This window comes from Portunus trituberculatus, chromosome 41 (assembly GCF_017591435.1).
Source record: "Portunus trituberculatus isolate SZX2019 chromosome 41, ASM1759143v1, whole genome shotgun sequence".
NCBI classification, from domain to species: Eukaryota; Metazoa; Arthropoda; class Malacostraca; order Decapoda; family Portunidae; genus Portunus; species Portunus trituberculatus.
In genome coordinates this window covers 18,443,441-18,467,600 of record NC_059295.1, presented here as the reverse complement: position 1 = coordinate 18,467,600, position 24,160 = coordinate 18,443,441, and the positions used below count along the sequence as shown (strand labels likewise).

Here is a 24,160-nt window from a genome sequence, read left to right as displayed (position 1 = left end):
TTTCTCTCTCTCTCTCTCTCTCTCTCTCTCTCTCTCTCTCTCTCTCTCTCTCTCTCTCTCTCTCTCTCTCTCTCTCTCTCTCTCTCTCTCAGACCCACAGTATTAACAAACAGTGATTAACCAGTCAGCAGACAAATATCATGGAAAATTGTTATTTAGGACTTTAGGTTTACACTAACCACTTGAATGAGAATGTTACTAATTGCAAGTTTAATATGATTTATTTTAAATAAATTGTTCTCAAACATTTAGATGTATGCATTCTATAATGGTTTGTGTACTAGATTTTCTTAAATATCTAGATGTATGCATTCTATAATGGTTAGTGTATTGCACTATTTGTAAAAGCAGGTATAATATTTCAATAGTTTGGATCATAATCTTATGTTTATTACCAGTAAAAAAAATTCCAAATGGTGTTTGATTTTTACATTTTCTTCCTGCAATTCAATATGCCACTTCCATATTATTGTTTCTTTTTTTTTCCCCCCCACGCTATGGCCTATAGCATCTGTAGGTATACTTGAAGAATATGTATAGGAAGTGCTGTTAAGCTTCCATCCATTAGTGGTGCAGGCAATTTTATTTATAATGGTTCCCATATTAGAGCCCATATCACAACCCAAGCACATCTTAACCACCTAGAACCTGGGTGTCATGGTGACATGGAGGTAACTTTAAACTACTTGACAGATGGCATAATTTCAAGACGGTACATGTGGGATTCGGCCCTACACGTGGACGTCTGCCCGATCCCATGCTCACCACCTACTCTGACAAGCACTGGTTGCTGAGTGGGTTACTCTTGCTTCCAAAGTAGTCTTACCAGATGATGTAAAACCTTTCACTTTTGGACAAAGCCAGTCAACCTCTGGGAAGTGTCTGCCTGTAATATCTATTCCACACACCTAAGTGGTTCAGTCAGGCAGTTAAGTAGACAGTAGACAGTAAGTGGTAGATGAAAAATAGTGGTCTATGGCAAGTAGCTAAGTGCAAAGGGTTTGGTGGTGGGAATAGAAATATGAGCAGTGAAGGAGAAACTATTCCATGATCTCTTCCATATTCTGGAACCAGGGGCAGGATGGGAAGGAAGGAAAAAATGTAGGTGATGCAGGTGGACAGTGGTGTGGTGTGATCGAGTCACAAACTGGCAATGTTTGTGATATGGGATGACTGTCGAACCCATGATTATAGAGTAGTTGTGGAAAGAAACATCCCAGGAGTAGTAAATGACAAAAAAAAATGGGAGATATCAGAGTAGATCTTGATGTGGTCCTGTTATGTGATCAGATCTAGGTGTTTGAAAATATGTGGGGCCAATATGCTTGCAGACTGCTTTGGAGGAAGGTTTTGAATGTTGAGGGCTATCCTGTCTGAAATGTACCTGACTGGATGGAACAGTTATAGTGGTAGCTGCAACATAGACAGGTCTTACAACTCCCAGACTTCGTGGCATATATACTAAGAGCCAGATTAGAGTGTGTGGGTTGATGTCAGAGATGGATTACAGTTTGGAAAGGTGGGATGGTGATTTTGATTGTATGGCATGGAATTGACAGCATAGGACTTCTTTTCTGTGGGCATGTAAGTGGAATATTACCACTTTTTCCATGGAGGGCCACAACAGGTGAGAATTTCATTGTGCTCCTATGGAGATTTGCTGCGCTGCATTTTTGAGGGATGTCAAACTTATGAATGGTAGTGAGGGCATCAGTCATGATGGCTCCCCAGTAGCACAGCAGTAGTAGATGTCTGTTAGCAGCCTCTACTGGATACTGGCTGTTCTCTTTATGCTGTCTATTCACTTGTTACATGGCAGACCAGGTGAGGCAGGCTGCATTGAGCTGCACTCAAAAAGTGTGTAAGGGTAAGGGACAGGAGAACCACAGATGTGAACAGCTGGAGGAACAGGAATGTTTCATCATGAGGTAAATTAGGGATCTCTTTGCTGTACTTATTGAGAAACTTCATGTTCTAATTCACTCTGTCAATTCTATTGCTGCTTCTTGGAGGTACAGTTGTTCTTAGACTCTATGATCCTCTGTTAATTGATGTCCTCTGCATAAATTAGGTAAGAGTGCAGAGGGATGTGGAGGTCCAACAGAAGGACATTGAACAAGGTAAAGCTTAGGGTGGAACCCTATGGTACTCCTCTCTGAATTGGGTATATAGAGAAAGTGGGGCTACTTTTCAAATATTGTATTCCCAAACTGCAATGACAAGAAGTCCCACTGCTTAGGATGCAGGTATGGCCCACCAGAACATACTTCCACAGAAGGGAGGCATTAAGGGCCTGGGTGACCTAACGTGTTCAAAAAGAATCTGGTATTGGTACTGGAGCTAATAAGAAAGGACACCACAACACTTTCATCTTCCTTTGATGGCTCTCAGGTGGCAAACTGATCCTTGGGACAAGGGCAGATTGTCGTTGTGGGTTCCTGGATTGGTAATGGAGGCCCACATTTGGCAGCTGTGAGGGGAGGAAACTCATCAATCTTCAAGTCCAAATTGGATAAGCATTGCTCCCAGACAAGGTTGGTGACTCTGCCATGGCAGACGAAGCCACCATTTAACCACACACCAAGATAACTATGATCTGCCAGGCACACCTGTACACAGAATACAGACAGGCATCACACAGTGTCACTATATAGACCCTTCCACATAACGGGCAAATGCACGGCAGGCAGATGCTGTTACCAATTGTCTGTGGTATAGGTGGTGATCACAAGTATAGATGAGGAAACCATGGGCAAACCATCAAAGTGCCCGTGCCCATTGTTGAAGCACTGGATGGGCGCTTGACTAGGAACCACGTTGCCAGACATCGATGTTACAGTTCAACATCGTGGATATGTGTATCAATTGTAGACTAGATGAAGTGAAATCATATCTATCCAGACTGGATAAGTGGACAAGGGAAGCAACCTGGCAATAATCATTGTACACAAAGCTATACATTTAGCTTTAACTGTCTGGCGATGATTCTTACGTCCCATGATGTCGTACTGAACACCCAACTGGCCAACGTTGCCTGCCACAGCTCTGACTGCCCTCTGTCCGGTGTCTGGCCCAAGTCATATGTTCACCTGCCTGTGCCTACTGCCTGCCTTATTTGGACTGTTTGATCTGGTACACTTTGTTTCAAAACGAGAGAATTACAGGCAAATCAGAGTGCCCACCAATCATTTCCCAGTCGTGTGGAAGGGCCTTTAAGGTGGCCAAAGGCACAGGCAGTGTGGATCCTTATGACAGCAGAAGCATGTTTCCTGCTGTACATGATGATGGTATACACAAAACATTTTAAATGAGAGACTGACAACTACATAGATCAGAGGAAACTTTTAGTGCTTTGTACCACCTACGAAATATGACAGTTTCTGGTGTTCCACTCATCTGCAATCATGTTTGCCTGTCTTTTCCTAATTTCTGATTTCACCTCCATTCTTGCTAAGTTGCTACTTACCATTCTCAGCTTGTGTATCAGAATGGGATATGGTAACAGTGTTTGCCCATCATGCACTGCCTGATGATGTGGACACAGTTTTAGGAATCAAATGAAGTAAATGCAAATCATTAATTCAAGATTGGTATTAACAAAATCTATTAGACAACATACTCGTATATGTTAGTCTATTACCATGATAAAAGTTACATCTTTTTGCTAGACTTATCAGGAATAATATTTGATACAACAGGTCATTTTAATAGTTTTTACTAAGTCAAGATGATCAAATGATGTTGATATAGTCAAAATGAAACATAGAATTGAAAAAATACAATTTTTGCAAGACAGTCCAGTGCTTTTAAAAACCAATAAACAGAATTCGAAAAAAAAAGCAGAAATGAAAGCAGTGAAAGAAAACTATCAGGGGTTATAAATGTTCAACAAAAAGAAAACCAAAATTAAAATGCTAAATTGAACAAAGGAGACAAATCAAAATCATTGTTATATAACATTAAGCATCATTGAAGAAAACGATAATTTAACTATTAAAAGACAAGGCAGCACAATAACAGGCACAAACACGGCTGCTGATGTTAGTATAAATGTGGAATGTTGACCAGTATAACCAAAGGTAGCATTTACTCCACTTTGAGATCTAGGCTAGATTAGCGGCCAAAGTTCATTTATTTGTCTGTACAGTTTTTGTCTTACAACTATGATTCTTAAGTGATACTTTGAACTTAAATGAGTGTTTGCAAACAGTACATGTGTACCTTGAAATATCACTATGTTTAACTTGGTGTGCCTTCAGTTGACTCTTTTTGACAAAACGTTTCCCACAATAGCACACAAAAGACTTTTTTTGTGAATGTACTTTTAGGTGAGAGACCAGAGAATCTTTTCTGGTGAATTTAAAATTACATAAATTGCACTTGAAATGTAGAGACTGGTGTTTTGTTGAGTGCCTCTGTAGTGCCCAAGATGTGGTAAAGGTTTTCTGACAGCTATCACATTTCAGTGTACCAGCACTTAAATGAGACTTGGTATGTTTGTTCAAATCCTCCTTGCATGCAAACATTTTTGAGCAAACATTACATGCCAACTGCTGCTCGGCGTGTTTCCTCTGTGTGTGACGTTTAAGTCCATATATTTTGGCAAATTTTTCTCCACAGACTTTACAGCAATGAGAACGCTGTTCTGAAGCTGATGAGTGAATCTCTTGAATGTGTGTTCGCAGACCACTGGCAGTGTGACATTGATGGTCACACTGGGAGCACTTGTGTGTTTTTTCACCTTTGTGAATTCTACTGTGCTCTTCCAGATGTCTTTTGCTACTGAATGCTTTACTGCACTGGACACATGAGAAAGATTTCTTGACAGCATGCACTTCCTTCATGTGCCTTGATATACTGAATGCCTTTGGGAAGACTTTGGAACAAATATCACACTGAAACTTCTCTTTCTTTCCCTGTTTGCTCTCACATGGATCTTTGGGACATTTCCTATAAAGACCTTTACCACATTGGTCTTCTTCCTTTTCATGTTCTTTAGAGTGTAGCTGGAGTGATGATTGGTTTTTTAACACCTTATGACACACCTCACATATGTGTTCCTTGGCCTGTGGTGAATGTTCTTCTAGATTTACTTGATTAAGTTCTTTCTCAGGTTTAATCACAGATGTTGAGCAGATACTTGAAGTCATAGGAATACTAGTACTTAGTGTGCCATTGAGCTTCCTCACTAGCACTGACTGAAGACTGTTAATGTATTGGCTTACATCAGCAACTGGATCAACACCTGCACTTGGCAACACCTTTCTCTCCTGATCATGGTGAAACTTCTTGTGGAGGTAAGGTTTTGTGTTAACCAATGAAGAGTAAGGTTCTTCACATTCACTTTCTAAGATGCCCTGAGCCTCATAGGCTGAACTACTAAGTGCAGTGTTACATTCAACACCAGAAAAATGGCTGCTTGCTCCTTTCATTGAATCACTCTGAGATAACTTTGTATCATCTGAGTTAATAGTTTTTGTCATTTCCTTTCCTGTGTTCATTACTTCTGGATGAATATGCCCTTCATCAATGCTTGTGGGCAAGTAACTACAAATAGTAGTTTTATTGTTAAAATTGTCTTCAAGGCTGCTTAATTGGGAATTAGTTAATGAGCAGCTATCTTTTGTTTTTAACTGAGATATGTTCAAAGTTTCTGAAGGATTACAGACTGCAGAATTGCCACTATCGGGACAAGGTGTCCATATGTCAGACAAGCCAGAAGCAGTCTCTGAATACTTCTGTTGCCTACTATGAGAAACAGGTTGGAGCTCATGATACTGAGGACAAGCACCTCCCCTTAAATCAGGAGAATTCATAGTTTCAAGCACTGGGAATCTATTGCCCTCATACTGGTCAGCATTTGCCATATCATTATCAATATCATTGGCTTGATCAAGTGGCTCAGTAAAATTAGTCCCACATATATCATAACCCTGAATTGTTTCAAATTCATTTCCTGAAGATTGAAGGTTACTGGAGGTAATTTCTTGAGACGTGGGAACATAAAGTGAAGGGGATAAAGCACTTCTACTTTGGTGGCTCACATCTACATCACAAAACATGTTGGATTCTGATAGACCATAACCCTGAATATTCTTGTTACTTGGTAAATTATCACCTTCTGATATAATAGAAGGATTTGGCATTTCCTCTATAAGAGAGGCTGCAAAGTCCATTTGTTTCATTGTGCAATGGGTTGTGTTTTCCAGTGGATGGGAATGCACTTCATGGGAGGCACTGACTGGTTGTGCTGGTGAGCAGAACCCAGCTTCCTCTGTCATTTCCTTCCCCACAGATTCAGGACACACACTATGATCAGAAATTTCTGCAGAGCCAACATTACCATAAATAGACAATGGTGTGGCAGATGAGTCACACCTCTCCACAGAGTCAATATCTTTGTTGAGTAAGAGAACATCAGATCGTGCCACATAAGAGCTGTTCTGACTGGATGGTCTTCTATCATGGTTTAAGTCCCTCACAGATGCTGGTGGGCTGCTTCTGTGTAGTCTTCCACTGGATGGGCTTAGCTCCAAAAGTCCAGGCGATTTGCCAAAGGAGGCTCGATGTCTACTGAAGGTTTTCCCTAATTTTTCTAGCCTCCATTCCCGTAGCTTCAGCAGTTGGTTTGCAGCATCACTTCCCTTCATGTAATTATAGTCATCTGAGAGATGAGTTGTGCCAATCCCAGCATCATAGTCAGTCCCAACACCATCCTGACCACCTGTAGCTGCAGATAATGGGGAGTCCTGGCAATTAGACTCACCTACAGGCAATGATGGCTTAGAGGAAGACAGTTTGGCAGCAGCTGGCAGTTCATCGCCCATGTGACATGTCAGGTGGTGCGTGAACTCTTGCACACCTGCCAAGTGAAGGCAGCACACTCCACATTGTAGTGGTCGGTAGATGTAGTAAATAAGATGATCTCGCAGGGTCCCCACAGACTCAAAATGTTGCCGGCAGCACAGTGGGCATCCAAGTGACCCCATTGAGCCTCCTACCTGTGAATAAAACTAAATCAATACTAATAACATGTATCATTCTAAGCACTTGATAATGTGTGTGTCCATACTGCAGTCTTTATACTACCCTGAAAACTATATCTGACTAAAATCTTAACAATATATAATATTCTAATCAACTTAAGCAAGTAAACACTTCCATACTAAATGACGAACCTAGAAAGAACAAAGTTTCCATTCCCTGAGAGAGGGATGGAATTGCAGTAGAACAGTAAAGTATGGAAGTCACAAAGGACAATGCAAGTGACAGAAACAATAGGAGGAAACTCATACATGATGCAACCCTTGATTCTTGGGGAAATGAAAAGATCTATATTACTGGTGATATGCATCACACCTCCATTGGTACATGATAATGGTTATAGTGATGACTGAGCAAATAACAATTTTTCATTTTCACATTTTTCCTAAAAGATCAATATTTTTGCTGCAACCATAGTTTTCATATCAATATATATATATATATATATATATATATATATATATATATATATATATATATATATATATATATATATATATATATATATATATATTGAGAGAAGCAAAAGCATGACAAACAGCAATCAGCTTCCACACCATGAAGGCCAACATAGAGGCACAGCTTCACTATCAGCTGGTTCATAGGGAAGCTGGCTAAATTAACCTCTCAACATTATCTATTCATTCGATTTGCTTTCTTTCCATTAGCTTTACACATTCAACACCAAATTGTATTATCTTTACTAATCTTGTTTCAGTACTTTCTCTACAAGCACAAGCTATCATGACAATATCCTCTGTTTCATGTGCATAAATCATAAGGTCTTTGGACTCCACTATTTCTAACTCCATTAACAGTGTTATTCCATATTTGCTTCCAATCAAACTTGTCTACATTATATAGGGTATCCTCTTCTCTTTTACTACTGTTATGTTCTGTTTCAAGCCAAGGTAGGTGAGACAACCAACACTCTTAAGTAGTGAGCTCAAGGGGTGAGTCCACATCCTGCTAGCTCCTCATTGAATCACTAAATTTAATTCACACACTCCTATCAAGCATGATCCATTGCAAGTACATCGAGAAACACAATGGCATTAACCTCTACAAGCAACAATAAAAATATCCCATCTCCTTAACCACAGGCCTTGCCAATCATCTATGTCTGTAGGGTACGTGTTTTCGTGTGGTATAGGCTCAAATAAGTTATTTCCATCACTCCATACAATCCTTTTATGTGCATTTCAGCCAACCTGTGTAAAAAAAAACTACATTATTCATTTCCATATCTCTCTTATTTCCACACTTCACATCTATATCTAACTTTCATCTACATCTCATGTTTTGCCCTAAACAGAGACTGTATAAAAGAAATAGTTTGATAAAAAAAATCAACAAATGAACATATACTGCTTTTTTATTCATAACAGACACATTACACAAAGTAAATGCCAGTGTGCCCAAAGTAACTGACATACTAGTGTCCAAATATGGAAGTGGTAGAAAGAAACCATCTCACTACTGGATAACATCGGAAAAAGTGTTTATGAGAAACATCAAACACTTAGGAAGTAGCTGAAGTAAAGGATGAGCCAGCTAGGAACAAAGTGTGAAGGAGCATAAAAAGCCATAACCAGAGCTGGTGTTGCTCTTAGTGAACATTGCTCTAAAAATATACAAAAAAATAAATGCTTGACACAAGCATGGTGTCTGTTTAAATTGTACAAATACTAAATAGAAAGTTAGGAAAATCAAAGACATGGTAAATTAATGTAACTGGAGAGACTGTTCTACCATAGCCAAGTTCTAGGAGAAAACCATCAAAAGAAAAATAAGATGGTGGATCAGAAGATACAATGATCACATTCACCCCATTGATCTAATATAAACTTCTACACTGAGTCCAATATAGTGATGATACATGGTAACTAGTAGCAGAATCTCTCTCTCTCTCTCTCTAGCTAACATCCTTCTTAAAGAGAAACAGTTCTGATATAATTCATCAAGGTATGGAAAGGAAATTTTGCTTTTCACTCCTTCAATACCTTGTCTGTTCATTGGAACAGGTATGTTCATTATGGAGATGAACTTTAATAACTGCTAAGTCCATTATAACATCCTCTGATACAGGGAATGTGTTGTAGCACACTCTCATCTCATACCTCACTGGTAATTGCCTGTATCATAGATGGTAAAGACAAAACTATAATAAATGATATGATTACCATAGCTACAAACAATAAATGTGAATCAATTTCAGATTCTAATTTGAGCATGTGGCAGCCATCTCATAAGATGAGTCTTTTAATCAATTGTTACACGTAAGAGACAAGTAAATTAGTAGTTTAGTTGTGAAAAAGTGATTCTACCCATGATAAAAAGATTCTATAAAAAGTTATTCCACTCATAGTGAAAAAGATTCTATCTAATATTGGCTGGCATACTTTATTTGCACCTATCCCATCACTCACCAAGACACAAAAAACGATCTCACTGGCCAGGGACTGTCACCATCACAAGGTCCTGCTCCTCTTTATACACTTGCAGGATCTTGGTGGTGAGGTCCCACACACTTCTAACGGTACAGTCTGGGTGTAGCACAGTGAACCATGACCTGTCATTGATCTCATCATCTCCAGGCACCACCACGCCATACACCTGAAGCGCTATGTTGATGATGGTGGCTGCTATCAGCTGTGGGGAGTAGGTGAGGACGAGGGAGGAGTGATAGATATCCTGCAGCAGCGTCCAAACCAAGTGGACCACTGGAAAGGAATCAAAGGTGTCTGGGCCAAGCCACTCCTTTAGAGACAGCAGGTAATGTAGTAAATACTTATGAGGGAGATCCACCTTCATTTTGAAACCCAGCACTCGCATCAGCAGCAGCTCTGCCTGAATCAATGAGTCTCTCATGGAAAAGTAAGGGTCCAGGGCCAGTGGAGGTTCACCGCGTCGCACACAGCTGATCCCTACATTGATAATGTCGCGAATCTTGATGTCATCATCTTCCACCTTTGAGGCCAAATAGATGCATGTGGATCCAATGAGGTATGGATCATACTCCTCCAATGTAGTGACAGAGAAAAACTTGTGGTAATATGTTGCAGCTGTGGCAATGGTCAACACATTGGCTTTCAGCTTCATGCCACATTCAATAATATATCGAGCACCTGCAAAGTGATTGTAATTCTTTGTGTAATCTACGGGAGGGTTGACTCTTTCCTTTTGAAGGAGTTTAATTTGCAGCAGCTGGGTACCTTGGGCATTCATATTTCATATATCTATTTGAGCACTTTGTGGTGAGTGGTTTTCTTTTTTTTTTTTTCTTTCTTTCTTTTTTTTTTTTTCTCTCTATCTCTCTCTCTCTCTCTCTCTCTCTTCTGATCTGTAACAAGAAATAAGAATCACTCTGATCTCTACAATGATTTCCACTTACTTCTAATAATCAACTTCATTCTCCCTTCCACTGAAATACAGTACATATATCAGAAGGCTATATGCTGGGAGACAATTGTCCTTACCTACCCACTGATCCCATTCCCAAGGGCATTTCCAGGAAAGGCTAAAGGCAGGCATTCTTCCATCCTAGACAACTCTTCACATAGATACAAAATAAACACTTTCAATTGCAGACATCCTTCCATCCTAGACAACACCTTCACATAGCTAGGTACAAAATCAACAACTTTCAATTGCAAGCTCTATCATCAATCTCTTGGTCTGTCCTTTGAGATTAACTTTATGAGACTGATACTGGTCTTTATGGATTACTGTAAGGCAGGTTAATACCACGGCCACATCTAGTGAACATATGATAGCCACATAAATCCTTATTCTCAGAGCATCCTTTGAGGATGAAGAAGAGGTGGCTGACCAACCACACCTTGGACCTTCTACTTTCTATTAAGGTTAAGTTGTGCTAGTGTTCTCAAGTGCTCCTCATAATGTTAGGTTAGGTTAGGTAATGTAAGTATCCTACATGGGTTCAAAGTATGGTATAGCATCCTTCAACTTCAAGCAAATATCCAATTTCCCCTAAATTGGCTTCCCCCATCCTTAACCCTGGTTTCCCACCAGGTTCCCAAGCTTGTTGGAGATAGAAAAAGAGAAAAGATAGCATGCATTGTGTTGAACTGCAATTTCACCATTTAATAATTAAAAGCTCCAAATATATCTATGACCAATATCAAAATGTCTAACTTAACAAACTTCCTAGCCAGGGTTCAGTTATTTTTTAATTTGGCAACCAAGTTCAATTATCTACAATCAAATATTCAGAATATATATGTTCTTCACAGTCAAACAGGTATCAAAGTCATTAGTGTCTACAAGACAATATTTACATTAATAATACCTGAAAGATGAGTATATACAATGTATACAAAAAATGTTAAGATGAATATTAGGCACTGTCCTAATATAGTAGTCCCTCCAGCTTGCCTCGTTTCCTGGCTCCCCCTTCGCAGCTCTTTCACTTGGTTGACATGACGTGGGAATGAAAATATGATAACCAAAACTAACCTATCACAACCCAAACTTAACTAACATAATCTAGTTAAAGCAACACACACCGCTGATATGTCTTCCTCAGAACCCTTTCGACCAATAGCGTGCTTCGGCTATGCTAACTAGTTTAGTTTACTGTTACGGTAAGTTAAAGTTAGGATTGGTTAGTTTGGGTAATCATATTTTCATTCCCATGTTATGTCTGCCGAGTGAAAGAGCTACGAAGGGGGAGCCGGGAAATGAGGAGAACTGGAGGGACCACTATATTAGGACAGTGCCAAATATTACACACGTTACTTTAACAGCCAGGAAAAGTACACAAAACTTACCACCCCAACACGATCTGTCATACTATACTACCACACTAAACAAAACGCTTCATTAGGCTAAAACAAGACGAACCAGTCAGTTCTGTAATGCTGCAACACCGTCTCTATGGAGATTTTCCTACTCTCTGGACACATCTTGGAGTGTAAGTCAGAAATACAAAGCTGCAAAGCCACATTCTTTAAAGCTGGCACATTAAAGCTGTCAAGTGAACATCCACATAAATGCTGTCAACGTTTCAAGAGGCGGCTGTAACAAGAAGACTGTCAAATGAAGGCCACACAGGTACGGCCAACAAATAACTGATAAGTGATGTGTCCTAACGTGTCTTCACCGTATAAACCTATCCCAAACGTGTCCTAGACCTTTACAGCTTGATTAGGTGAAGCTAATTAATATGAATTGATAGTTATCTGCCTTACCACACCTTGCACGGCTGACAAGTTAAAGGAATCAGCTGCGTTTGTTGCTGTGTCGTGTGTATACAATCCACAGCCTGAGCCAAGTAAAGAGAAGGGACCATGAGTATATTGTACAGCCACCGTGTCTAGATTATAGATTGCTGCCTTAAAATCCTTCTTTTATCTGTGAGGGTAATTCCAAATAGCTATCTAGTATTAATTCCATTCTTTATGCTGTAAGATAGAGATTTTAATTTTAGCTACTGAAATCATTTTTATACAAAGGTTTGCCGCTCTTATTTTTAAGAAGAGAGGAGGGGATGGAGACCAGTCTTTGATGGAGATATGCAATAAGGCACATTTACACCATCAATACATGAAACAATAACATGTCAGAATATCGGTTCAAAGTATATCTTATTCTATCTCACATAAACCTTATCAACCATATAATAAACTTCGAGGTCTTAAGTATTGTACATGTAGATTCCACCATATTTGATAATCCATCCCAATAGTAATTTGATATTGGTTCTAGTATGAGAGAGAGAGAGAGAGAGAGAGAGAGAGAGACTAGATTTCCCTTCAGGCATAGTAATATATACTGTTCATGATTAAGAATAATTTATTCTCCAATTTTCTGGCTACAAAACTGGTACAAAAAATATCATATAAAACTTAACAGATTTTATGTGGAATACAAATCCTTCCTACAGCTGCTAAGGCAGACTGCAATAAGATTCTTGATGAAAACCCTTCACATCATATCAAGTTTGGGGAATGCTAACTTGTTATAACTGGAAACTTCCTTTATTCAATGGTCATTAGAGTGACAATTTTAATCTTTTAGTGAACTCAGGTTGCCTCTTATAACTCGTAAGAGTTCATAAAATATAAGAAGTGTTCAAAATGTTTATCATTTATGATATCTGACATTTGCATCTTTAGTTTGATATATCAATGTTTCAACATACTCCCTTACTTTACTGACACTCAATAGTTTGTGGTAATGAACCTTAAACCAGCACATACACACATCACCAAAAGCCAAGAGAAAGGATACAGTTGTTACACACAAGGATGCCACATAAGTCATACTTTCATTGATCTTTCTTAAATGACATTGATAATGATACATAATATTTTTTGAAGAAGGAAAATTTTACTTGCTTGGGTCATATGACAGAGCACCTACAAATAGGACACTCTTCATCTCACTTATCAGCCCAAAATGATAGCCATGGTCAAAATGGAGAACAGAGCACTTTGTCTGTCCCACAGCTCCAGATGCATTTCAGATCTTTGCAAATTCTCACATTCATTTCTTTGTTCACTAAGCATGTTCAATATCAATTATATTGTGTTGTCCCATGCTTAACAAAAAGTAAGTTCTATAATTCTAAATTTCAAATACAGGCAACAAAGAGATAACAGTATGTTCAATGTACAGTTGATATTGATGTGTTCAATGTGCACATTATTAGATTTGTGTTGTCAGTATCACAATGAGGAATATCAACTATATAACAACTGCACATAACACTTTATACACCAGCACTGCAGACCTACACAACATCCTGCAGCATCACAGTCACGTATGCATTTCTATGCAATTCTAATATAATCTGCTATTCCCTGACACATCATAAGAGTACACTGAAGAAAATCTACTTAGCAGTAAACACAATGATATGTGTTTGTCGAGATGGTAGAAATCACTAGTTTTACATGGAACTTTACTACAAAATGACATATAACATGAAGGTCAATGTTAAAGTCAATAAAAAGAACCAACACTTTCTTCCAATGGCCAAGAGGAAGTGAATACAGACAGGTTTACATGGTATTCAACACTTGAATAGCTATTGACAGTACACACACACACACACACACACACACACACACACACACACACACACATACATACACACACACAAAGGCACTTTAATGGTCATATATAAAGGGTTTGGTTTCTCAGGGTGAAGGTGAAGATTAAAAGAAATTGATACCCAAGATTTGCATTAAGTAGATGATGCAAGCAAGTCTCACCATACAGAAGAAATCACCCATTCCAATCATTCACAACACAAAGCAACCAACAACCAATAAATATAAAATCCACACAACTACAACAGAAAAGACAATAACAACCCTTCTTCCTCATACTGTAAGTGAATAAATAGCACATACAAAGAACATTACTCACTCTCATGAAGCAGGTATATTGTTTTCACACTGCCTGCTCATTTGAAGGTATATAAAGACAAAAGTTAATCAATATATACATATTAACACTTGGTTGGATGTTCAAATGAATGTTGAGCCTGTACTGCCCTTGGTACTTCCACTTACACTAATGATAAACAAATACAAAGCTACAAAGCAAATAATGGCAATAACAATACATTCTCCTCTCAATAAGTCACCAGATTAATCACCCCTAGCACTGGCCCACAAGCTGTATAAGATAACGTATAAGAGACTCAACAGCTTGACCAATAAATAATGACAAACACACTATTGTTCATTCAAGTGAAAAGGAAGACTGCAGTATTTGTCTTGCCTTCCCTAAGTTGTGGCAAAGAGGTAGAGAAGGCCCTTCACAAAGCCCACAATCTCAGCACCACCAAGCTTGCTCTCTCCATATACTCGATCTACAAAGCTGATGGGAACCTGCAATAATGAATTTATCTTAAAATGACTAGTAAACAATCAGGATCATGATAGCCTCAAAACATGTTTGAAATCATGATATTCACTACCTCATTTTGTTATATCTTTTACAAAATGAGTTATGGTTTGTTAAAGTTCACATAAGTTTGAATGTATTTTTTCTCTGAATACTGCCCACAATTTGTGAATATTGAAATACAAACACACAAATAATATCATCAATAGTATAAAGTGGAAAATGATGAAGAAGCTGGGCAATGGCTGGGAACCTCCTTTCTGTCTCAACAAAGACACCAAAACAAAGGAACTGTAATTCCAAATTTTCCTTATTATAACAACAACTTATCCTGGATGGGCAGCCACAGAAAAATACGTATCCTAATCTAACCCCTATCAACATGCAAAACTGATAATTTTCTAACTTATGCTTTATCTACACCAGATATCAACATTCCTAACTTATAAAAGATGGCTTGACAGTTTTTATTTCTAACCAAAACTCACAAGGAAAAATGTCAGGTTACAGACATACCAAGCGGAAATTCCTAAAGGCAGGGAAGCTACATATGAACAATGTCTGTGACTGATTAAGATCCATAGTGATCCATAGGCTTCTATGTGGAAAGAATTAATCCCCACTAAGCATACTGTGGTAGTTGTGCAGCTTGCCTGTGTCTTTTAATATCAGGGCTCCTCAACAAAACTGGTTTATCAGTGCTACATTAGTATAATACTGTATGTACATCTTTCTTCTATTCAACAATTGACCTTCTTAGCTGATTGCAGAATCCAACAATACTTTACAACATATGTATGTACATATATCTGATTATACAGCGACTAACCTCGCCAATGGTGTAATTGAACTGGCGAGCTCGGATGATCATCTCCATCTGGAAGACATATCCCTTGCTGACACACGACTCTACCAGCTTTTGGAGCACCTCTTTGCGGTACAGCCTAGAAAAAAAAAAAAAAGGAAACATTCAATGTAAATCTTTTAAAATGAAAAAGGATTGGATAAGGTTTTTAACAAAATTTTAAAAAGAATATCTAACCATTTACATGAAAGTATCAAATGCATGGTGATTCTACTAGTTTGAAGGTGAAAACAACAGGTAGAGATAACTCCTTGCGATCACTGCAAGGCATCAGACAGTTGATGCTAGTTTTGGTCTGATGTGCATATGACTCCTTGAGATAACACTGTATAATCTACCTTTCATAAACATCTACATGAAATGAAGGCAGTATGCTCCTTAGGATGTATAATAAGAAAAATAGTGAACATGGAGGTAAAAGAAGCACCTCTAGCCTGCATAGCAGTTCAAACAATAAGTATGTGGCATTTAAAACTAAATAGGCCAGCCCATTTATGTGTAAATGTAAAATTTTATTTTTTCTTTCTCCAAACACTTACAAATATTCCATTAGTTATACTTTATAAGGATATGGATAATTTTCATAAAGACTACACACACACACACACACACATATATGAAGATGTACTGCCTAATCTTTCCATAACCACGATCTTGCAATCCACTGTGTATCCATAACTGCTTAGCCTCAATTACCTGAAGGATCCAGTGAGGTCTGAGGCACCAGGTCTGAGCAAGATCTGTGTAACATAGTTGGCTCCTCGGCTAATGATTTTGCGCTTCAGATCCCAGCCATAAACCCCTCCATCACCTCGATAGCGTGTCCCACTCACAACATCAAAGTCACCTTCTTTCTGCTTCTTAATGAAATCTGGGATGAATTTGGGCTGAAAATAAGATTCTTGAGTAGTATGTAAAAATAGTGCTTCAGACATAATTTTTCTCTCTGTCTCAAGATATTAAGCACCAAAGAAATAGATCAATAAAAACTATCATATAATGGAAGTGGGAAAGAGTGAAAAAAAAATACCTAAATGAACACATAACAGGGGAAAACTAGAAAAAATAAAGATGTGTGAAGGAAAGACCTACATAGTTGGCAATACTTACATGGTGGGACAAGTCTGCATCCATAATGAAAACAAAGTTGCCCGTTGCATGCTTGATGCCATGGATGTAAGCTGTGCCAAGGCCCAGCTTCTTTGCTCTTGGTCGCAGAACCTAAAGAGAATATATCAATTAAGAGAAGGGAAGCCAAGCCCTTTCAAAAACTTTGATAATGTATATAAACTCATAAAGAAACAACCCCAGAGTATCAAGGTAAATAGAAAAGATCTTAATAAAAAGAGTAGACTTAAATATTTCTTGTTTAAATATTCACAGAGACTCTCACTTCAGACAATATAGCCATGAGTAATAATAGTTTGATTCTTACTATTTTCTCCTCTCCATATATGTCTTGCAGTTTCTTAGCCACTTCCAGGGTCCCATCAGGTGAACCATCATCTATGACAATAATCTCATATACATAGCCACTGCAAAATAATGCCAAGAATAAGACATCTTTGTACTGCACTTTTAAAACTATTTCAAAATATTGCTTATTTATTTATTATTTTGTTAAACTTCTTTTAATTTTTTTAAAGATAATTAGTACTGATTGCACATCATTTTAGTCATTAGCACATATAAACTCCATGCTAGAAATTAAGTGAAATTAAAATAACAAAGACAGCGGAAGTATTTCAAAATGAATAGGCATGTGATAGATTTACTCTTAAAAGATGATGAACAATAACTTCACAGGCTGCAAAAGACTACATTAAATAATTGTTAAGGATATTACATATATAGTTGCAGTAATATTAAGGTTATCCAATATATGAAAATAGCTGACAAATACAATAATTCAAAGGATCTAAAGATTAACAATAAAGGTACAAATCAATTCTAAATATTCAAGAGGAGTTTGATATAAAAGTTTATATTTCATAGTACGAATAATGAATAATTCATTACACTGACTAATGCCTCAAATCAGGAGTGTTTCTCTGAAAGATTATGCCAAATAGATTAGCTCCAACTATTGTTCCATTGTCTGTAAGTCCCTGAATGAGTGTGATGCTGTGAAATTAAGGATAAGTGAGTGCAGTGGAATAAATTTTGTATAATACAAGTATCCAAAAAAAAATCTACTAAAAATTTATCCGAAATAACTAGTATGTTTTTGTGGCTGACACAGAATATCATTGAAAACTGAATCTTGCACTGATAAGTAATTACTACTAAGGATAAAACAAAAGCTTTAAGATTAACTATAAAATAACAACCTCATATCTGAAGTCTGGCCAAGGAACAATCAGTATATATATTCAATTCATCCTAGTTATTTTTTGAAGAAGTACAAATATCGTTGCACAAGAACACATCATTAGCCACACCTCTCATCAAAGTATTTGCAGAGCAGCCAGACAATGATCGGCAGGTTGTCCTTCTCGTTGTAGGTGGGCAGCAGCACTGTGTACTTGTCGCCAGCCATCCTCACTGTCAAATCTGTCAACCATCATGACAGGTAGAAAGTTATTACCGATACCATGTGTCATTTATTTCTGATTGGGGTAAATGTTTATATTGGCGTATTTTCCAATGGAGCACTCCTTTATGGTGTCAATGAGACTGACTGCTGATATATGTGAAACTTAGTCATAATGTAATGATTTAAAAAAGAATAACATGTTATTCAAGTATGATAATTGCTACGATAAGAAAAAAAAAGTGTATAATACAACATTATACTACATTGTAAACTGGCCACTTACTGACATTATCATATATACTATTCATCACAAAAATTTTCAGTTTTGAATGTAATAACTTTCAAATAAACACTAAATGGACGCATTGCTGAACGCCACGTACTGACAGAACATGCCGGTAATAATGAAATAAAAGAATAATACTATAGCTAAATAATGACCCTGATTTGCTACACACAACCACATAGATCACACCTCTACTGGCTGCAAATAACTCCCTTTCTATTCTAACCAGAAAAAGAAACATCACCAAGAGTAAACACAAACACTTGACCACAGACGATCCTCCTAGACTTCCAACAATATGGGCGTTTATTACTAACTATCTTTGCTTATGACTGAAATATTAGCCTCAAAATATACATAGATTACACAAGAACAATGCATATGTGGTGACCTTACCTTGCAGTACGAGTAGCTAACAGATATTAGAGCCGTGGTGTCTTTCTGTCAGAGCTTGGGGCGACGTGAGCCTGAGTTTGTCGTGTTGTCAAGTGACGTCACGATCATAGAGGCTACGGGCCTAATATTTTCTTCTTGCTTATTCTATTGTTTTAGTAGTAGTAGTAGTAGTAGTAGTAGTAGTAGTAGTAGTAGTAGTAGTAGTAGTAGTAGTAGTAGTAGTAGTTGTTGTTGTTGTTGTTGTTGTTGTTGTTGTTGTTGTTGTTGTTGTAGTAGTAGTAGTAGTAGTAGTAGTAGTAGTAGTAGTAGTAGTAGTAGTAGTAGTAGTAGTAGTAGTAGTAGTAGTAGTAGTAGTAGTAGTAGTAGTAGTAGTAGTAGTAGTAGTAGTAGTAGTTGTTGTTGTTGTTGTTGCTAGTAGTAGTAGTAGTAGTAGTAGTAGTAGTAGTAGTAGTAGTAGTAGTAGTAGTTGTTGTTGTTGTTGTTGTTGTTGTTGTTGTTAGTAATAGTAGTAGTAGTAGTAGTAGTAGTAGTAGTAGTAGTAGTAGTAGTAGTAGTAGTAGTAGTAGTAGTAGTAGTAGTAGTAGTAGTAGTAGTAGTAGTTGTTGTTGTTGTTGTTGTTGTTGTTGTTGTTGCTATTTTAGTTGTTGGTGGTGCTAGTTGATAATGATGGTGGTAGTAATGGTGTCTTGTCTTCACATCTTCCTCTCAGCAAACAGACAGGGACTTTTAGAGTTTATCAGAGAAAGGGATGAATGAGAATACCGATAACTCTTCTACTAGAGAGGTAGATGAAGCCGGAGATAAATAAGTAAATCATGTGCAGCGAGGCGGCAGGAGGAAGAGGAGGCATGAGTTAGCAAGATTAGAAGAGCAGTTGGCATGAAAACAGCTGTAGAAAATAGCAAGAGATGCAAAATTGGGTTGGTGATTGACTGGTTGTTGACTTTATTGTTGTAAAATGTATACAACAAAGGAGGAGGTCGGGTCATGCCGGCATCCCCTATACATTGAGCAAACATGTTTTAGTTCTTAATTCTCAGTGTGAGAGCGGGGCATCAGGGCATTTCTTTTTTCTTTTGTTTATGTTATGGCCTATATCGCCTGTAGGTATACTTGAGGAGTATGGGAAGCGCCGTTCAGCTTCCACCCATTAGAGGCGCAGGCAATTTTATTCATAGTGGTAGCCATATTAGGGCCCATATCATCACCCAAGCGCATCTTTAGTGTAACCATACACCTAGAACCTGGGTATCCTGGTGGCATGTAGGTAACTTTAAACCACTCGACAAAATGGCAAAGTTTCAAGGCGGTACGTGGTGGGATTCGAACCATAAGCATGGATGTCTGCCAGTTCCCACGCTTTCCACCTTATCCACTACGCCAGTTCCTGAAAGAGGCTGAAGACATGCAGTCAGTCAGAGGAGAGGAACATAGATGAGACGAAAAGTTTTTATCCCACCATTTCTAATAAAATTGTGTGAGTGGAATCCCCCATGTCAAGAGAGTACTCAGTGCAAGGACGGATAAGGTTATTGTGCAGAGTCAGCAGTAAGCCGAATGAGAAAAACTGGTGGAGACGACTCAGAACGCCTAATTCATAAAGCTGTTTTAGCTATACAAGAAATGTGAAGTTTCCAGTTTAGATTACAAGTAAAGGATAGGCCGAGCATATTCAGTGAAGAAGAGAGGGATATAGTTAATTGAATGTCAATGAAGAAGAGGCTACAGTTGTCTAGAAGGATATGTCGAGTTGATAGATGGAGGAATTGAGTTCTTGAGGCAATACTCCTCTTAGTTCTTACGCCGCTTTATTTGAACGATTATAATTAAAAAGTAAAATGCAGATAAATTCCTGTAGTTAACAAATTACACTTGATATTCTCTCTCTCTCTCTCTCTCTCTCTCTCTCTCTCTCTCTCTCTCTCTCTCTTTACAGTGTGTATACAGAATGTATACACACTGTAAAGAAGCCATCTTTTTTTTTCTTTAGCTAAACTTTGCACTATCGAGTGACAGAGGATGATATATAATTGATTCGTAGTAGGCATATACAATTCTCGCTATATTATAAACCACGACGTCAAGGTGGATGCTGCTACAGCCACCTTTGGACAGCAATATTTGTCTGTTGAGTGGACATTTTCCTGATGTCCGCAACAGATATGAAGACATTCCATAGCTTGTTTAAATGTATCACCGCAGCGCGATGGTGGGTGGTGGAGGAGGTCCTTGGGCATAAAGAGAATCGTTACATAGCACCGTCCTCCTCCAGAGAGAGAGAGAGAGAGAGAGAGAGAGAGAGAGAGACACGAAGCGCAGTAACAGGTATGTAGGAGAGAAGGGAAGGATGGGAGAAAGGTGAGGCGAGAATTTGACCTTCCTCATGTTGGTGTGAGTGAGGAGGGATGGCGGGGATTCTCCTCTCACACGAGCCAGCGATGGACAACAGAGAGAGAGAGAGAGAGAGAGAGAGAGAGAGAGAGAGAGAGAGAGAGAGAGAGAGAGAGAGAGAGAAAGCAGTCAGCGCAGACAAAGGTTTAAGAACAATAATTAACAAAAGGACGAAGTGGTAATTTTTCGCACATTACTGAATGCTCATTTTGTAAACATATTCAAATTATAGTTTTTTTCACATTATTATGCAAAATCGGTGATTACTGAGTCACTGAACATTACGTATAATGATGATGTACGTTAATGGTAGACGTGTGAGTGAGGCAAGAAAGGTTAACAGGTTAATGCATATCATGAGTACAGGTGTGAATTAACGTGGGAACGGGAACACTACCACCACCATCACCACTCACTCACCATCACCAAGCTCATCACTGTAGCATTCACGATGACCAGCATTCACCACCCTCACCGCTTATTATCATTATCATCAGCATTATCACCCTTCTCTCCTTTTATACCATTTCACCACTGCCATTATCATCACTACTACTCATTCCTACTACATCACTCAACCATCCCTGTTCATTATCACCATCATCACCATGACCATCCTTCTTTCTTCTCTACCTCTACCTACACCACCATTACCATCTTCACCATTACCACCAACAGCTACTACGTCACTTTCAAACCATCATCCACCATCATCACTACCACCTACGTCACCATCACCATCACCATCATCGTGGATTACGCCCTTTGGCATTCTTAACCCCGCCCTCCGTAGCTACCACCTCTCGCCATCTGCTCCTTCATACTACAACTAGCTTTTAATACTTCACCGCTCGCACACATGCCCATTCCTACTTCGCCGTCATCCAAACCACCCCTATTTTCTGCTCAAGCTTCTAGAGTGACGCTAGACTCGGTAATACTACACGTCTCTTCCATGTTGCAGCGGAAGGGAGACCTCGAGAAACCAGTAAGAACACACCTCTCCTTACTCCGTGCTTTTCATTGGCTAAGAAGAAAAGGCTGTAGGAGTGGCGGCGAGGTCCTTCGAAAGACCCAAACATAGTAACTTCAATGCCACAGTCACCTTGCTCAGTGTTCACTGCTCAGTGTCTGTTGGGGAGTGAGGCGGTGAGGGTGTGCATGACGTAATTGGGCGTCGTATACTAGTCGATCCATTTAGACAAGTGACTAAAGGCGTCTCTTTTATCATGCACAACTGACGGGATCGAGCGTTGCAAGGAATAGACCCAAGAGGAGTCGCGTTTGGGCAGAGAGTGAAAGTGAGTGCGTGTGGTGTTAGTATTCTGGAGGAGCGGCGGCGTGCGGTGCGGGCAGGAGAGGAGGAGGCGTGTTCGGGGAAAGGAGCTCCTGGCTGGGGCTCGAGGGACACCTCCTCTGGTGGCGCCGCGACACCTGCCCAGCCCTCGACACACCTGGTGCTTGCTCTTCACTGGCAGTAGTGCATGGTGAGGAATTATAGTGGTTATCATTGTTGTTGTTATCATTATCATTATTGCTATTGTTGCTGTCGTTATTGTCCTTGTCTTTGTAATCTTTTTCGCCATTGTCACTACTGTTTATTTTGTAAGAACTAGTACAATAGCAGCGCCTTTATTATTATTATTATTATTATTAGTAGTAGTAGTAGTAGTAGTATCATTATTATTATTATTATTATTATTATTATTATTATTATTATTATTATTATTATTATTATTATTATTATTATTAGTTTTATTATTATTATTATTATTATTATTATTATTATTATTATTATTATTATTATTATTATTATTATTATTATTATTATTATTATTATTATTATTATTATTATTATTATTATTATTAGTACAATAGCAGCGCATTTATTAATATTATTATTATTATTATTATTATTATTATTATTATTATTATTATTATTATTACTATTATCATTGTTATTATTACTATCATTATTATTATTATTATTATTATTATTATTATTATTATTATTATTATTATTATTATAATTATTTTTATTATTATTATTATTATTAGTTTTATTATTGTTGTTATTATTATTATTATTACTAATATTATTATTATTATTATTATTATTATTATTATTATTATTATTATTATCATTATTATTATTATTATTATTATCATTATTATTATTATTATTATTATTATTGTTATCATTATCATTATTATTAACAGCAGTAATAACAGCAGTAGTAATATTAGCGGCTCCTGTAATAATAGCATGAGGGAGATGATAACTATTATGTAGCCGACAAGACAAGATGAGCTCCGGTATATGAACAACACTAGTTATTGTTGTTATTCTTTTGTTTTCTTAGACTTACATTCAGTCGACAGCACCTTTATACAATAAATATCCAAAGAAATAATGAGGAACCACACGCTCACAACCATCATCACCTTACAGAAGCGAAGGATGGGACAGGCAACATAGTTGTTTTGAGTTCGTTTTCTGAAACTTTTCAGCGTCTTATATTTGTCCACTTTTAACAGCGTAAGTAGTAGAAGATCTTTTGATTTTCAAGAGTGTTTTCATGGTTCAAGGTATAGTTTTAGCAAGAGTTCTGCATCATCGCTGGGAAAGCTATCCATGAAAACCCGGAAAATAATCTCTGTGGCCTTTGAAATCAGTTATTATATAAAAGAAGAAGGAAAAAAAAAACACTTAGGCATTCAAAATACGGACCTTATCCTAACCTTGTGGTAAAGTAAATGT

At 37.9% G+C, this 24,160-nt stretch overlaps 5 protein-coding genes across 8 annotated transcripts in view; 2 read left to right on the top strand and 3 right to left on the bottom strand.

Moving 5' to 3' along the window:
- Nucleotides 1-12,329, bottom strand: LOC123516562 (B-cell lymphoma 6 protein homolog). Of its 2 annotated transcripts, none has more exons than XM_045276045.1 (2): nucleotides 12,258-12,329; nucleotides 1-7,001 (listed from the first exon to the last, which is right to left on the bottom strand). In XM_045276045.1, the coding sequence occupies exon 2, from the start codon at nucleotides 6,987-6,989 to the stop codon at nucleotides 4,128-4,130; it is 2,862 nt and encodes a 953-aa protein (XP_045131980.1). In that variant the 5' UTR covers nucleotides 6,990-7,001; nucleotides 12,258-12,329; the 3' UTR covers nucleotides 1-4,127. The 2 variants fall into 2 exon arrangements, with proteins under 2 accessions (XP_045131980.1, XP_045131979.1); XM_045276044.1 differs by lacking the exon at nucleotides 12,258-12,329 and adding an exon at nucleotides 9,474-9,610.
- Nucleotides 8,402-12,398, bottom strand: LOC123516569 (cyclin-Q-like). The gene is made up of 2 exons (XM_045276076.1): nucleotides 12,263-12,398; nucleotides 8,402-10,387 (listed from the first exon to the last, which is right to left on the bottom strand). Exon 2 carries the CDS (start codon nucleotides 10,270-10,272, stop codon nucleotides 9,493-9,495), a length of 780 nt encoding a protein of 259 aa, XP_045132011.1. The 5' UTR covers nucleotides 10,273-10,387; nucleotides 12,263-12,398; the 3' UTR covers nucleotides 8,402-9,492.
- Nucleotides 12,399-12,843: 445 nt separating this feature from the next.
- LOC123516570 (dolichol-phosphate mannosyltransferase subunit 1-like) lies at nucleotides 12,844-19,111 on the bottom strand. 2 transcript variants are annotated; one of them, XM_045276077.1, is made up of 7 exons: nucleotides 19,009-19,111; nucleotides 18,232-18,343; nucleotides 17,226-17,325; nucleotides 16,901-17,011; nucleotides 16,487-16,677; nucleotides 15,755-15,869; nucleotides 12,844-14,909 (listed from the first exon to the last, which is right to left on the bottom strand). In XM_045276077.1, the coding sequence occupies exons 2-7, from the start codon at nucleotides 18,327-18,329 to the stop codon at nucleotides 14,805-14,807; spliced, it is 720 nt and encodes a 239-aa protein (XP_045132012.1). In that variant the 5' UTR covers nucleotides 18,330-18,343; nucleotides 19,009-19,111; the 3' UTR covers nucleotides 12,844-14,804. The 2 variants fall into 2 exon arrangements, with proteins under 2 accessions (XP_045132012.1, XP_045132013.1); XM_045276078.1 differs by having other exon boundaries at nucleotides 18,232-18,334; nucleotides 19,009-19,110.
- A 63-nt stretch (nucleotides 19,112-19,174) lies between these two features.
- The window catches only part of LOC123516683 (uncharacterized protein DDB_G0271670-like), a gene marked incomplete at its 5' end in the record, with an annotated part of 8,005 nt that continues 3,019 nt past the window's right edge, over nucleotides 19,175-24,160 (top strand). The window contains 2 exons of the mRNA XM_045276287.1: nucleotides 19,175-19,422; nucleotides 19,515-19,600. Of these exons, the coding sequence (XP_045132222.1) occupies nucleotides 19,175-19,422; nucleotides 19,515-19,600 (334 nt within the window). The remainder of the gene's footprint in view (nucleotides 19,423-19,514; nucleotides 19,601-24,160) is intronic.
- Nucleotides 22,492-24,160, top strand: part of LOC123516568 — a 23,141-nt gene continuing 21,472 nt past the window's right edge. The window contains exon 1 of one of the 2 annotated variants that reach the window (XM_045276074.1): nucleotides 22,492-22,886. The gene's annotated coding sequence lies outside the window, so the exon portion shown is untranslated. The remainder of the gene's footprint in view (nucleotides 22,887-24,160) is intronic. The other variant, XM_045276075.1, reaches the window with a different exon arrangement.

Coding starts and splice junctions, on each gene's coding strand:
- LOC123516562 (XM_045276045.1), bottom strand. CDS start 6,989: ATGGGGTCACTTGGATGCCCACTGTGCTGCCGGCAACATTTTGAGTCT.
- LOC123516569 (XM_045276076.1), bottom strand. CDS start 10,272: ATGAATGCCCAAGGTACCCAGCTGCTGCAAATTAAACTCCTTCAAAAG.
- LOC123516570 (XM_045276077.1), bottom strand. CDS start 18,329: ATGGCTGGCGACAAGTACACAGTGCTGCTGCCCACCTACAACGAGAAG. Junction 16,678..16,900: donor ATGCAGACTTGTCCCACCAT/GTAAGTATTGCC, acceptor TCTTATTTTCAG/CCCAAATTCATCCCAGATTT. Junction 14,910..15,754: donor TCAATTACACCATTGGCGAG/GTTAGTCGCTGT, acceptor TCATTATTGCAG/GTTCCCATCAGCTTTGTAGA.